General features: G+C 41.5%; 1 protein-coding gene across 6 annotated transcripts; it reads right to left on the bottom strand.

The window, feature by feature from the left end:
* Positions 1 to 655: 655 nt before the first annotated feature.
* LOC132793134 (serine/threonine-protein kinase 10) lies at positions 656 to 12,380 on the bottom strand. 6 transcript variants are annotated; one of them, XM_060802816.1, is made up of 14 exons: positions 12,195 to 12,380; positions 11,468 to 11,681; positions 10,847 to 11,326; positions 10,477 to 10,675; positions 10,097 to 10,407; positions 9,885 to 10,025; positions 8,824 to 8,899; positions 8,404 to 8,765; positions 5,969 to 8,332; positions 5,800 to 5,906; positions 5,603 to 5,735; positions 2,900 to 3,889; positions 2,077 to 2,108; positions 656 to 1,892 (listed from the first exon to the last, which is right to left on the bottom strand). In XM_060802816.1, the coding sequence occupies exons 3-14, from the start codon at positions 11,171 to 11,173 to the stop codon at positions 1,676 to 1,678; spliced, it is 5,259 nt and encodes a 1,752-aa protein (XP_060658799.1). In that variant the 5' UTR covers positions 11,174 to 11,326; positions 11,468 to 11,681; positions 12,195 to 12,380; the 3' UTR covers positions 656 to 1,675. The 6 variants fall into 6 exon arrangements, 3 of the variants coding, with proteins under 3 accessions (XP_060658799.1, XP_060658797.1, XP_060658798.1); XM_060802814.1 differs by lacking the exon at positions 2,900 to 3,889 and having other exon boundaries at positions 656 to 1,825; positions 2,082 to 2,108; positions 12,195 to 12,378; XR_009633077.1 differs by having other exon boundaries at positions 1,709 to 1,825; positions 2,082 to 3,889.
* Between the last annotated feature and the right edge of the window lie 228 nt (positions 12,381 to 12,608).

The following is a 12,608-nucleotide window of genomic DNA, read 5'->3' as shown; positions in this document are numbered from 1 at the left end:
AGTTCTTTCAAGAATGCTTAATCTGTTTATAGCAAAAAGTTACGAGAATTTCGTCAAGTGTATGTGCAGCAGCCGCTGAAATAGCAGCAGAAAAAAAGCAACAAAAATACAACACAAAACTAAAAGGATGAATATGAATGAAAGAGCCGCCAACAGGCAAGTGCAGAATACAACTGTTCAACTGTGCTCAACCAGCTGTGGGTGGATTGTGGAATGCGGTAGGTGGTCGGTGGTGGATGGTAGGAAGGGGGGAAGTGAGGGGTCGGTCGGTTTACGTGTACCCCAAGGGGACATTGGCTCAAGCATGCTTCTGACTAACTGTAGCACAGTTGCTGTTTGTGCTCTTCATCAGCAGCAGTGGCAACTTTTGCCCGTGAATGGGACTCGCAGGATTATGAAATGGTGATGATGACGATTATGCTGAGCATTGGCAAAGGAATTCAAGAAGGCGCTGGAAAAGCGCATTCGCACATTTTACTTAAATAATACTACGAACCTATTTCAAATTTTGTTGGCTACCTTTTGGCTAGTTTCTAAGGCTTTATGGAATAGAAAGAAAACATTGGGACAGTCGCTATAATAAATGTATCTCATTAAATAAATTTTTATAATGCAACACAATCAAATGTATTAAAACAATCATAGATTTTTGGTCGTTTAAATTATATTAATTTATTTTTATAATTTGTTTTTTTTTTTGTTTCATTCAATTACAATTAAATGTATATGTATATGTATATAAAATATATAAGCATAAACGTTTACAAATATAAATATCTTTTATCATTCGCCTGGCCAACTCTCTCACTTCACTCACATGCTGCAATCATTGGAATCGCCATCGTTTAACATAATCGTAATTCAAATGTGCCACATTAACTTTTGCTAAACTCTTTCTCTCTCAGAATCTCTCTTGTCCATATATCTGTCGTATAACAGCATCATTTTAATCAACATGATGTTGCTCGTATGTCTGTATCGTTAAGTAAACGCTTGGGCTATTCATAAGACATGAAATATTATTAAATGTACATACTATGTACGTGTAAGTGTCGGTGTGTGTGTGTGTGTGTAAATATATTTACAAAAGCGATAAAGCCAACAAAAGAAGATCTCTGTGTCGTGTTTAATGTATACATATTGTTTTTGTCTATTTGTTTTTGTTTATTTAACAAGTAATATATACTTATTCGTATATAATATATAATATATTAAGTAGATTGTTTGATGCTGCTCTTAATGTTCGTCTGCAGGCAATACATAATTGATAGATATATGTATGTGTGTACGTAGATAAGTTGCATATATATAAATATAGAGTTGCCAGTGTTGTTGAATATCGTGTGCTTAAGAGTTACAGTTAGACAGGACATTTACACGGTTATAGTATGAGTAATAGATAATAGAATAATAAGTATGTAGGCTAAAATACAATGCAAAATAATAAAATTACGACTTATGTTTAACGCTACCGACGACGTCACAAATTTCAGTTGCCCGACGCGAGCTGCTTGGCATTTATATATATATATATCTACATATACGATAAGCATATATTTATATATCAGATATGTAGGTGAGGGAGGGGGGATAATAGAGGACGATAGCCTAAATAGATGGCTGACAATTGTTGCATAGCTGCTCCCGCTGCTGCTCTCGCTCTCTTTTTCTCTTCTCAGCCCTCGGAGTAGGAGCTGAGACTGCTACGCGTTGATCCTGTGAAGTGGTCACGTTGCAGTGTATCCGAGGGCATTGAAACAATTAAGGTACCTCCGTACAATGTTTCCATCTCATCCAGCTGCTGGGCGAAAGTCTCCTCTAGACGCTGAGGTGGCGAAAAAGCAAACAAATAATCAAAATAACATATGCATTTATGTAAAAATATTAACAAAATAAAATCATAAACAACAAAACACTTTTTTAAAGATAGAAAACACAACATCCAATGTGTCTAATAAAGCAACTAAATAGATGCAAACTTAGATTTATAATTAACATATTTGGCATGCAAATTAATTCGTCAATTCTTAGATAGTTAGATAGTAGATAGAGTGGAGAGCGCTTCAGACTCATAAACTAACCTCTTGTTGCAGCTGGTGTTGTAGTTGCTTTACGTATAGAAGAAGAGCCGGCAAGAAAAGGGTTTTTGAACATAATTTTGATATTTGTTTTTGGTTTTATAGCATATGAAAATAGCGCGTGGTTGACATAGATGTTTGATGTTGTTTTATGTGGGTGTACAATGAAACATCATGATGGAAATAGTGAATATTTGTATCAATATGTATAAGTTAATTTATAGTTAAGTGAATGCTTTGCAAGTTGGCTAAGTATTGATTAACATATTATATTTGTAAATTTATATATTAATTACTTTTCTTTTTTTTTTCTTTTTGGAATGTAAGTACTGTTCTTTATAATACTGCTGAATGGAATGCGACGGCAGCCCGGATTTGGCTTACCAAAAACAATAAAGCCTTTGGTATTAATACATAATAAAAACAATTTGTATATTTCATATTGTAATTAACAAAAAAAAAAGCTTTGGCAAAAAATTTGTAATGGCATCTATCAGGGTTAAGAAACTGGTGTTATATGCATTGAAGATATTGATTAGTCAGAGATAAGTTTAGGGATATTTGTAGTATCAAATTAGTTAAGATGATATGTGTGATTAAGCACCAGAAAGCACCAAATCCAGGGAAAGACAAAGCTCAGATTAGTAAGATAAAAGTGTTAAGAAAAGAGTCTGCTTAAATGTGGCGAGTGCGAAGAGTTTCGAATTTGAAGAATGAAGCAAGTGTTCGTGGTGCTCGACGACATATTGCAGTATCTCGCTCTCCCGGCCTATTCAGATCGCCGATGAATCCTCATCCAGGCTGAGCTGACGATGAGTGACACGAGGCAACCGGTACTTGGCGGCATACAAGTCGTGGTAGAAATCATCTGTGCTGGTGGCCGAATTCAACGCTGTGCCATTGCCATTGCTGGCATTGCCAAGCGTCGGCTTCACTGTGGAGCGCAACTGGGGCTGCACCTCGTCCAGCAGCGCAGCGGCTTTGCGTCCCGCATCGAAAACCAATTCTGCATCGCTGCAATAACGCGTCGAAGACATCAGCTCGTGCATGTTGTACATGGACTGTGCACTGCTCAGCGATGATCGTCCACTGCTCCGGCTGGCCAGCGAAGGTCGCTTTATGGCAAATGATGTGGAGTGCAGCAGACGCTGTGTATGAGCAGTCAACACTGGTCCCTCGCGAATTCGAAGTTCGACTGTGTCGTTGGCATCGTTGGGCCTGCCAAATCGATTCGACACCAGGCCAAGCTCGTCGGGTGTCTTGGGCAGTGGCGGAGTCGTCTGTCTGAATGTGCTCATAGCTGGTTTGGCACTGGGATCCTCGGCGCTGTTCAGCTGTGGCGTACTGGTTACCACTTTGACCATCTCATTGGCCGCAGGCATTTGTGTAATTAAACGCAGTTCACTTCTTGCGGGCATTGTGGCGACACTTGCTCTTTTCACTGGCTCAACATGGCTGTCATCATCCTCCTCCTGCAGCACGAGGTCACTTCTCATCTGCGCCCGCTGCTGCTTGTGCATTATCGGCGTGCTCGGAACACTGCGACTCAGATCGGGCGCTGAACCACGGAAGTTGCCCAATTTGCCGACGCTGCCACCACCAAGCATTAGGAGTGACGAACGCGAACGCGGCAACTGTTGGGGATCGATGAAGATGTTGCGTGGCAGCAATCGAGCGGATCGATCGTTGAAGATGCCGCGCAACCGCAGGGGCAGCTCCACCTCAAGATCCTCAAATTCGGCCCGATTGGAGACAAGCCCAAAGCGCTTCTCGTGCTCGTCAATGGCAGCGCTTATCAAGACATTCAGTCTCTGATTCGTTGAATCGTTTTGAGTTGAGTTAATTTCAGTTGGTTAGCACATGCAAGCCATCGTTTTTTTTTTTTTTTTTTTTTTTTGTTAGTAGTTGGAAAGCACAGCAGTAAGCATTGGTTTTTTTTTATACATTTTGTATAGTTCATTTTTTTATGTTTTGTTTAGTTTTGTAGGTAGTAATTGAGTAGGTACAGTAGTAGGCCACCAAAGTGTATGCATTTGCGGGGGTGTAAAGAGAGAGAAAAAGTTGATAAAAAATATATATGTAATTTGATTTAGTCGAACGCGCTTATCGATTGAGTTCCGCTACCTCACAACACGCCACACACATCCACAATAAGCGCTTTATAATTATTTTGCGCATTAAAAAAAACCGGCAATTTTGTTTTAAACATTGTCAAGTTGAATTGTTATCATTAATGTGTTAACGAGCAATTTTACAGTAAAAACTGTATGTTATGTAGAGGTTAGCCTTCCTTGAAAAATGTCACCGCTTTTAAATGAACGCAGAAATTCGAAATTTTTTCTAGCACAAATTAAAAGTGTTGTTTTCAAAAGGAAAACCATCTCAATTTAATTACATTTCCTAATCAAATTGACTGCATGAATTTGTACGTTTTTTTCTCCACTTGAAGTAATTTCAGGATCCTAGAACCTATGAGATCATGTTGAATACTTCTAACTTAAAAAGTTTTGTAACTGTTTGCCAAGAGGAAATTTCCGAGCATATAAAATTTTCACTTCTAGACAAAAAGTTTTCACTTCTAGACCTTTTAGGATTCCCAAAAGGGACCTTTTATTATTGATATACCTAATTATTATTATTAAGCAACAACATAACGTCAAATAAAGTGGGATATGAAAGAAACCTACTAACAAAAAAAGAAAAGAATTATGTTATTAGATATTGCACTTTATCAGCAAATACCTAAAGGAGTTTGTAGATCGCTATTTAAATTGATAATTATTTTAGGGACATGAAATTTCACATAGTTTTAATTCAGTAACGGACAGAAAAGTTGGTAGACCTCTGAGAAACAATGTTTTGTTTAAGTTAAACATAATAAAATGTATAGACGCATTTAAAGATTTTGTTCACTTTGCATATAAAAACTAAATCACATTAAATGTCCGTCATATCAGCATTTTAGATATAATAAAACAATTAATTTTAGTTTTAAATAAGAAACTGTTTTTCTCAGATCTCAATTATGTTAATAAAAAATATGAATAGGCTCCTTTTCTTGATAAGTGCCCATAATAAATCGAAAAAAATGTGGAGTATTATTTTATGTACCTCTCAAAAAATTGTTCAATTATTAGTTTAAAAAATGATGTACTTTTAGCAGTTTGTACTGTCTTAATATACTAAAACGGATATTAGAAAAACGCAAATTGCCGATTTTTGATTATTTGTGGACGTTGAGAGGTTTAGAGGAACGTAATGGGACTAGGCAAGGCAGGTCAGGGCGGGGGCAAGGAAGGAAGACGAGAGCACAATACACCAAAATGATCACCGTAAACCAAGGATACGCATAAAATATAATTACAATAGTATTAATAAGAACTTTAAATCAATCAAGTCTACGCACAACTGTACAAAAACACCAACATAATGATGAGGATAGCTTTCATTAGAAAACCAGTCTTGGGTTGAAGATTGGGTGGAAGGAGAGCGGATAAGTTAAAGCAAAACTTCAAAATACACACCTGTTTGCGTGGCACAAGCTGCTCGCGCCAATCTCTTAGCTCCGCCTTGAGGCGCTCATCAATCTCAGAGAGCTTAGCATGCTCGTGCTCAACCAGTGCCTTGCGTTTTTCATTCTGCAACTGCTCCAGTTCTCTGTAAATATATCATCCGATTAGTTTTGTTGGATAGACACAAATTTAACTAATAAACTACGAACCGTATGGCGCTTTCACGTGTAGCGCGCAGTTCCTCCAATTGCTTCTGATGCTTGACCTCAAAGCGACGTTCTTCTTGCATATAACGTTTCTTCTCCTGCTCCTGGAACTGTTTTTCAAAGGAAAAATAAATATCCGAATTGGGAAACAAATACTACGCATTCTACGTACCTTCTTCAAGCGATCACGCTCAATTTCAGGATCCAGATTTGTCGATATGCGCAACGATTCACGGAACATGAGGTCACGCGCCTTACGCTCGGCTCGGATGCGCTTGGGAAGAGCGCGCTTCTCGAGGGTTTGCTTCTTGAGCATATCCTCTTCTTTGCGCAACAACATGCGCTTGACTTGATCGAGCTCTTTCTCATGACGTATGATCATCTGATGGCGCTGCATGAAGCACAGCTCCTTGACATGACGCTTCGATAGCTGATGACGTTCGTGCAACTGTTTCTCCTCAAGTTCCCAGAGAAGCGCCTCGCGCGTGCGCATTGCGTTCTGCTTCTGTTGCAAGAAATTGCGATTGATAGTGGCCAAGTGATCGCGATGCTTCTCGCTGAGTCTGCGTAGCAGCAGCTCATGACGCTCTTTCAGGGAATCAAGGAAAGATCGCTCCTTCTCCTCATGATCCAGCTCCATGGCAGTGCGTCGCTGCTTGAACTCATCCTTGCGCTTATCTTTGGGAAACAAATCAACCTCTTGCTTGAGCAGTCGTATCTCTTGTTTAAGATTTTCACGGAATATCTTAAGCTCTTGCTCCTGCTCGGATCGTATGCGTTTCGAGGAGCTTCGCAGCTCATTCTCCTGCGTCTGCTCGGTCTTTTCGATCAATTGCTTATGCTGCCGCGCCAATGTATCCATATCCGCCTCGTATGTTTTCTCCAACGAGATGCGTTCCTGTTCGAAGCGACGATCCTGCTGCTCCTTGGCCAGTTGCTCTTTCACGTGAAGTTCTGTTTGTTGCTTCTTCTCCTGTTTCTGGAGCATTTTCAGTTCGCGCAGCTCCTGCTTACGGAAATCATGATCATCATATATGCGGCCATTCTCTTCATCGCCATAGATAACACGACTGGTCGTTGTCGTCATCTGCACGCCATCAATTTCAAATTTACGAGTTCGCTTACGCGTCTTTTTGCGTAAGTTGCGAAGTTCGATTTCCTCCTTTGTTAGTCCACCGACACCTGAAGATTTTGCAGCTGCTGGCACACGCGGTTTTTGGCGAATGACCACCACATCGGCCTCCTCCTCCTCGTCAATGGGCTGCGGCTGATGGTGGTAGTGGTTACTGTTGTTGCCTATAGAGACCAAAGGCGGGGGTGGAGGCATCATTTGATGTTGCTTATTGTCCACCTCGTTGCGACTGTCCTGACTAGTGTTAGTGCCAATGCTGTCTGCATCGCCACCGCCGCCACTTGTTATCTGCACTTCAACTCCACGCCGTCCACGCACAGATCCATTCTCGCTTGAACTGGAGCCAAGGCTGATGTCGGGCGAGATGCGTTTCTCTTGCTCTTGGCCAGGCTTAAAGCGGTTAACAATGATGTTTACATCCTCAGGGACAATGCCGTTCGGTTGCTTTCGTGCATTGCTTGCGCTGCCACTTCCGCTACCACTGACATTGGGCTGCTGATGGCTGCTGTCTTTTACCTTGATGACCTCATCGCCAACTGTCACAACAGAGACGTGACTGGTGTCCATTAGCAACAGCTGATCGCTGTGATCATGACTGCCGGACGCAGTATTATACGCCGAATCATCGTCCGCATACGAAGGACTTACAATCAGTACTTCGCTTTCGTCCAGCTTGCGAGCATGAACGGCAGCAGAGGAAGATGGCGTCGCGCCTTCTGGACCATCATTAACAGACAGTATCATCGAAGATTGCTTCACTTGATCCCCTAGACTATCGTCCAGCGAGGGGAAGTCGTCATCCGTGGATGACTCATGCAGATGTGTGCTCTTATTCAAATCGTTCGACACGATGATGACCTCATTTTGCACCGGCGGCTGATGCTGCGAATTATCAATAATCACCGGCGGGTGTGTGCTTGTCACAACAGTGATTTGACTGATCGATTCCAGACTATTCGGCAGCACCAAATGCTGCGGTGGTGGCGGTGGCACCGGTGCCGGCACCTGTTGACGCAATCCCGGTGAAGCATCACTGCTGTTGATGGTTATCAACGATGTGCTAGAGCTCAGCACAGCTCCCGTTGCACTACCAGAGCTGCTGGTAGATGCCACAGACTGGACAGAAATAATCGATGAAGCTGTCGGGGAAGGTGGCTGCGGCCTCGACTCTGCAATTTCGTGGCCAATGCTCACTTCAATGGCTGCTGTTGGCTCTGGCAATTTCTTAGGCGAAGCTGAAGCCGGCTCCACTTCAGACTGCACCGGCGAAGTTCTGTCCGTGGGCTGCTTTGAAGAAGCTGCAACTGCAGTAGCAGCCGAAGCAGCAGCCGTGGCAGCTGCCGCAGCAGCGATAACCGATGGCGGCGGAGGCGCTTTGCCTTTTTCCTTTTTAACAAAGTGTTGCTGTGAATAGTGAAGGAAATGATTTATATTAGAATAATAAGTCGATTAAAAATAAGCAATCGGAATCTCACTTTTTTGTCTGCGTCCGACTTTTCGTTTGACTCTGTTGCAATAACATCTTCAGTTGCCTTTGGTTGCAGCGGTGCAGCAGCAGCTGGTGGCACCTTCGGTTGTTGTTGTGTCGCTGGTGAGGATGGTGACGGTGGCGCTGGTGCCGGCACTTTAGTGTGTGGAGGCGCCATTGGTATTGGTTCGACCACTGCGGCCGCATTATCCTCCTTGTTGTGGTTTGGTTTGTCTGGTGTTGTTGCTTTAGTAGTTGCTGTTGTTGTTGCTGCAGCCGCTGCTGCGGGTGCTGCTGTTGCTGGTAGACTACTACTTGGAAGGGATTGCTCTTTGGAATCCCGCGATATGGATGTAGGTGTACCTGGAACTAAAATGCAAACAATTAGTATTTCCCATCTGCGTAATTTCGAATTAGCAACGCTTACGTTTGTCAATGTCTTGGCTCTGTAGCGAAGCAGAGTCATCGTCCAGGTCGAGCTGGAGCGCCGAGTTGCGGGGTTCCTAAGCAAAAGACACAAAAAGTTATCATTAGCAAACAGTTCTAACTTAAACAGTTCCCCATCCTATAGACCCATAACGCGATATCGCACTGACAAGTAGAAACCAAAAAAAGACACAAATAAAAATGCTAAATGAGTCACAATCTTAATAGACAGAGAGAGATAAAAACGTAGTAGAATAATCAAGGCGAGTCTATTGCTCATAAAATCAGTAGACGAAAACGTTGTCACGTTGAAACGCATTGAGAATCAATCAAACTAAATAAAGCTTAGATGGTTATCTTTATGGCTAATAAATTATATTGGATTAAAATATCAAATATAAGATTGATCAATACAATTAACGAAAGAACGAAAATAGATTGGGCTTTTAAGATGTAATAAATCAAGTGCACACATGCATACTTATTTCATAATTAATATATAATTGCTGCTAAGTGATTGTGGCCTGCAAAAGAAGGCCATTCAAATATGCATATACTATAACAATTATAATAAGCAAGATAAATATTTGGCAATGTTTATAAAAACAAGAAGTATGTATAAATTGTCGCTGTGTATAGAGCGTGCAAAGGTTCATGGGATCTTGTGTGGGTTTTTTTGTAGAACGACTTACCAACCCTCTGATAGAGCGAACGCCGCTTCACTTGGCGTTTAAGCTTCTAAATCAATTGCAGATAAACACACAACAACAATAACCAAAAAAAATATACACAAATTAAATGATAAGAACGCAAGAACGCAAAATGGCCGACAATTGACCGAGAATTAAATAAGTATATATAAAAAAGATTTATCACATTGCGCACAATATTTGCATGGTTTTTTTTTTGTTTTTGATTTTGGACGGGACGAGAAGGCAGCGTGTAATAGAGAAATATACAAAATATAGAGTTAGATTCAATCTCTAGCACTGGGTGGTTTACTAGTGCAATGTGCTGGCAGCAGGGAAATTGAGAAATTGTTAAATAGGCCATAAAGCATACCTCAGCCTCATCGTCGACCACCTCTTCGACAACTTCTGCCTTGTACTCGAGCAGCAGATCTTTGATGGGTTTGGCATCCAAATTACTGTTGATAAAACCGTGCTGCAACAGCACATCTGTTGTGGGTCGCTGTTGGGGATCCTGTAAAAGTCAAAATACATAAATTAGATTGGTTTTAACAAACAAACATAAGTAAAAAACAAATAACGCACCTTGACTAAAGATTTTTTCAGAAAATCATTGAATTCCTTGCTCCATCTGCTTGGCTGTTCCAGCTTTGGCGGTTCACTTTTTTGTATTTTGAGCAGCACACGCATTGGCGACATTTCGCTGTTCGGCGGTTCCATCTGGGCCAGCTCAATGAGCGTTATGCCCAGCGACCATATGTCAACCTTGTGATCATACGGATTGTCACGAAACGTTTCGCACAGTACCAATTCCGGCGCCATCCAATACGGCGTGCCAATGAATGTATCGTGCTTTTGCATCGTGTGTTTATTTTTGGCCGACACACCGAAATCCGCTGGAAAAAAACAGAAGGCATTCAATTAATTTGGATCGAACTCTGACCATTTAATTGAAAAGTACATACCCAGCTTCACGCCACCCTCCATAGTCAGTAGAACGTTGCCCGCTTTCAGATCCCGATGTATGACCTTATTCTTGTGCAGAAATGTGAGGCCTTCGGTCATGTGCTTACACACGTAGGCAATTTGTGGTTCTGTCAATGGTTTCTCCAGCTCCACCATGATGCTGTCTAGGGCACCGCCGTCGCAATACTCAATTAGCATCTGAACATAAGTGTGATAAGAGCAATTAGTGAATGCACAGCAAAAATTATTTAAGAGGCATTTGTATTCGCGTTAATACAAGTTTCTTATTCTTATGAATGGGAATGGGAATCCCATGTACGCACTTTGAAATGCCTCTAATCAAACACAAATATTTTGTGGATGACTCACCCAAAGCTTGTCTTCGAGAGAGAACGCCTCGTACAGCTCGACAATGTTTGGATGCTTTATTTCAGAGAGTATATCGATTTCAACCATGTGATCACTGAGGTTCTCTTCGTCCTCTAGTGTGCACATTTTAGCTGCCGCAAAGCGTTTGGTTTCCTTGTGCTGAGCCTTGTATACCTTGCCGAAAGCGCCGTCGCCCAATTCGCCGACCATTTCCCAGACTTCCGCTGGATCGGTATCCATCTTAATATTATTGTAAAGGCGCTTCTTCTTGGCCTCGCCCCCACCACCGAGGTGGAAGACCTTCTTCAGGTTCGTAATGAAGGACATTTTGGAGCTGCTTCAAATTTCTTCGTATCTTCTTCTTCGTCAATTTACACAGATCCGCTGGTGTAAAGTATTAGCTAATGTACTTTGCTCCTCTACATGCTGCAAGGAGCAGCGGCCACCGCCAAGTTAAACTCGATTTGTATTTGGTGAAAGCTGCGTGAAAACATTAAGCATGGAACAAGAACGAAGAAGCAGAAATAAGCACATGCATTATTGATTGAGATTGCGATTGAGTTTGAGCCCGAGCTTCATTGATTGCTTCGTTTTTCTTATTTAAACTATCTTTACTCTCACCTGCCTCTTTTCCCTCTTATTAGCGTAAATGAAATTAGAAATGGGCCACAGTAACACAACTGAATTTGAGTTCGTGTTGTTTTTTTGTTGAAATTACTTTTGGGTTTGGGCTTGACTATGCTCGCTGCTTGGACTCTGTCTGCTCGCCGTCGACGTCGAGTTCCAGTGCTTAACGCTTCTGTATGTTTATAATTTAATTAGCAGCTTTCGAGCTCTAATATTTGTACACCACATAGAAAGAAACACATACGACGAATGGTTGGAAAATGATTACAAACGAGAAAAGTAAAAGACGTAGACAGAAAGAGCGTAAAACGACAACGACGACGACGACTTTTGTGTGTAAGCATGCATGTTTGTGTGTGTTCTCTGATGGGCGACTGTGTGAGTGTGTGTGTATGTGCGTGTGCATTTGCATGTGTTTGTGTTGATGTTTGTATTCGTGTTCGTGTGTGTCGTCTACGAGAGTTGAATCTGGAGCCGCGACTTGAACTTTTTTCTTTGACACTTTTTTGGCACTGCGCCGCTAGCGGCTTTCAAGTATCTGATAAGCATATCCACATTTAAAAAATGCAACACAATTTGTAAACACGATGCACACTTAAAGCCTCAACCTCGTTTTATAGTTGCTCATTGATGATTACGCGGCGGCCGCCAATCAAACTGGGCGTGTGTGTGAAACTGTAGACGAACGCAGCAAGCAAGCGATGGCTGCAAAAACAATTACCTCATCGCATTTTCGCATTCATTCTATCGAATCAGTATGTGCTAAACAATGCAAACGGCAAACGCGACCAGCGATTTTTGAAGCATTACTCAATTTTTACGCGTAGATAAAAAAACGTTTTGCACTCAAATTGTTAATTGCTTTGGATATTTTGTCAATTTCTCTCGCACAACACCACCAGTGTGGCCAGTTATCTTTTCTAAACGACGATATGGCAACACGCATTACCTATTCCACTGACCAAAATGGCGTTTACTGTGTGACAGAAGAGCACGACTAATATGCGACAGTAGCGCCGCCAAGGGCAATAATACTACTACACTTGCATATGAAGTATTAAACAAATACGATAACGACATTTATCAGAAATTCCTTTATTAACTAATCGTGCTAATTGTAGAAGTGATACTATTG

The sequence above is a fragment of the Drosophila nasuta genome, chromosome 3 (genome assembly GCF_023558535.2).
Source record: "Drosophila nasuta strain 15112-1781.00 chromosome 3, ASM2355853v1, whole genome shotgun sequence".
Classification (NCBI taxonomy): domain Eukaryota; kingdom Metazoa; phylum Arthropoda; class Insecta; order Diptera; family Drosophilidae; genus Drosophila; species Drosophila nasuta.
Note: the sequence above shows the minus strand (reverse complement) of the source record. Positions and strands in the feature narration are given on the sequence as shown.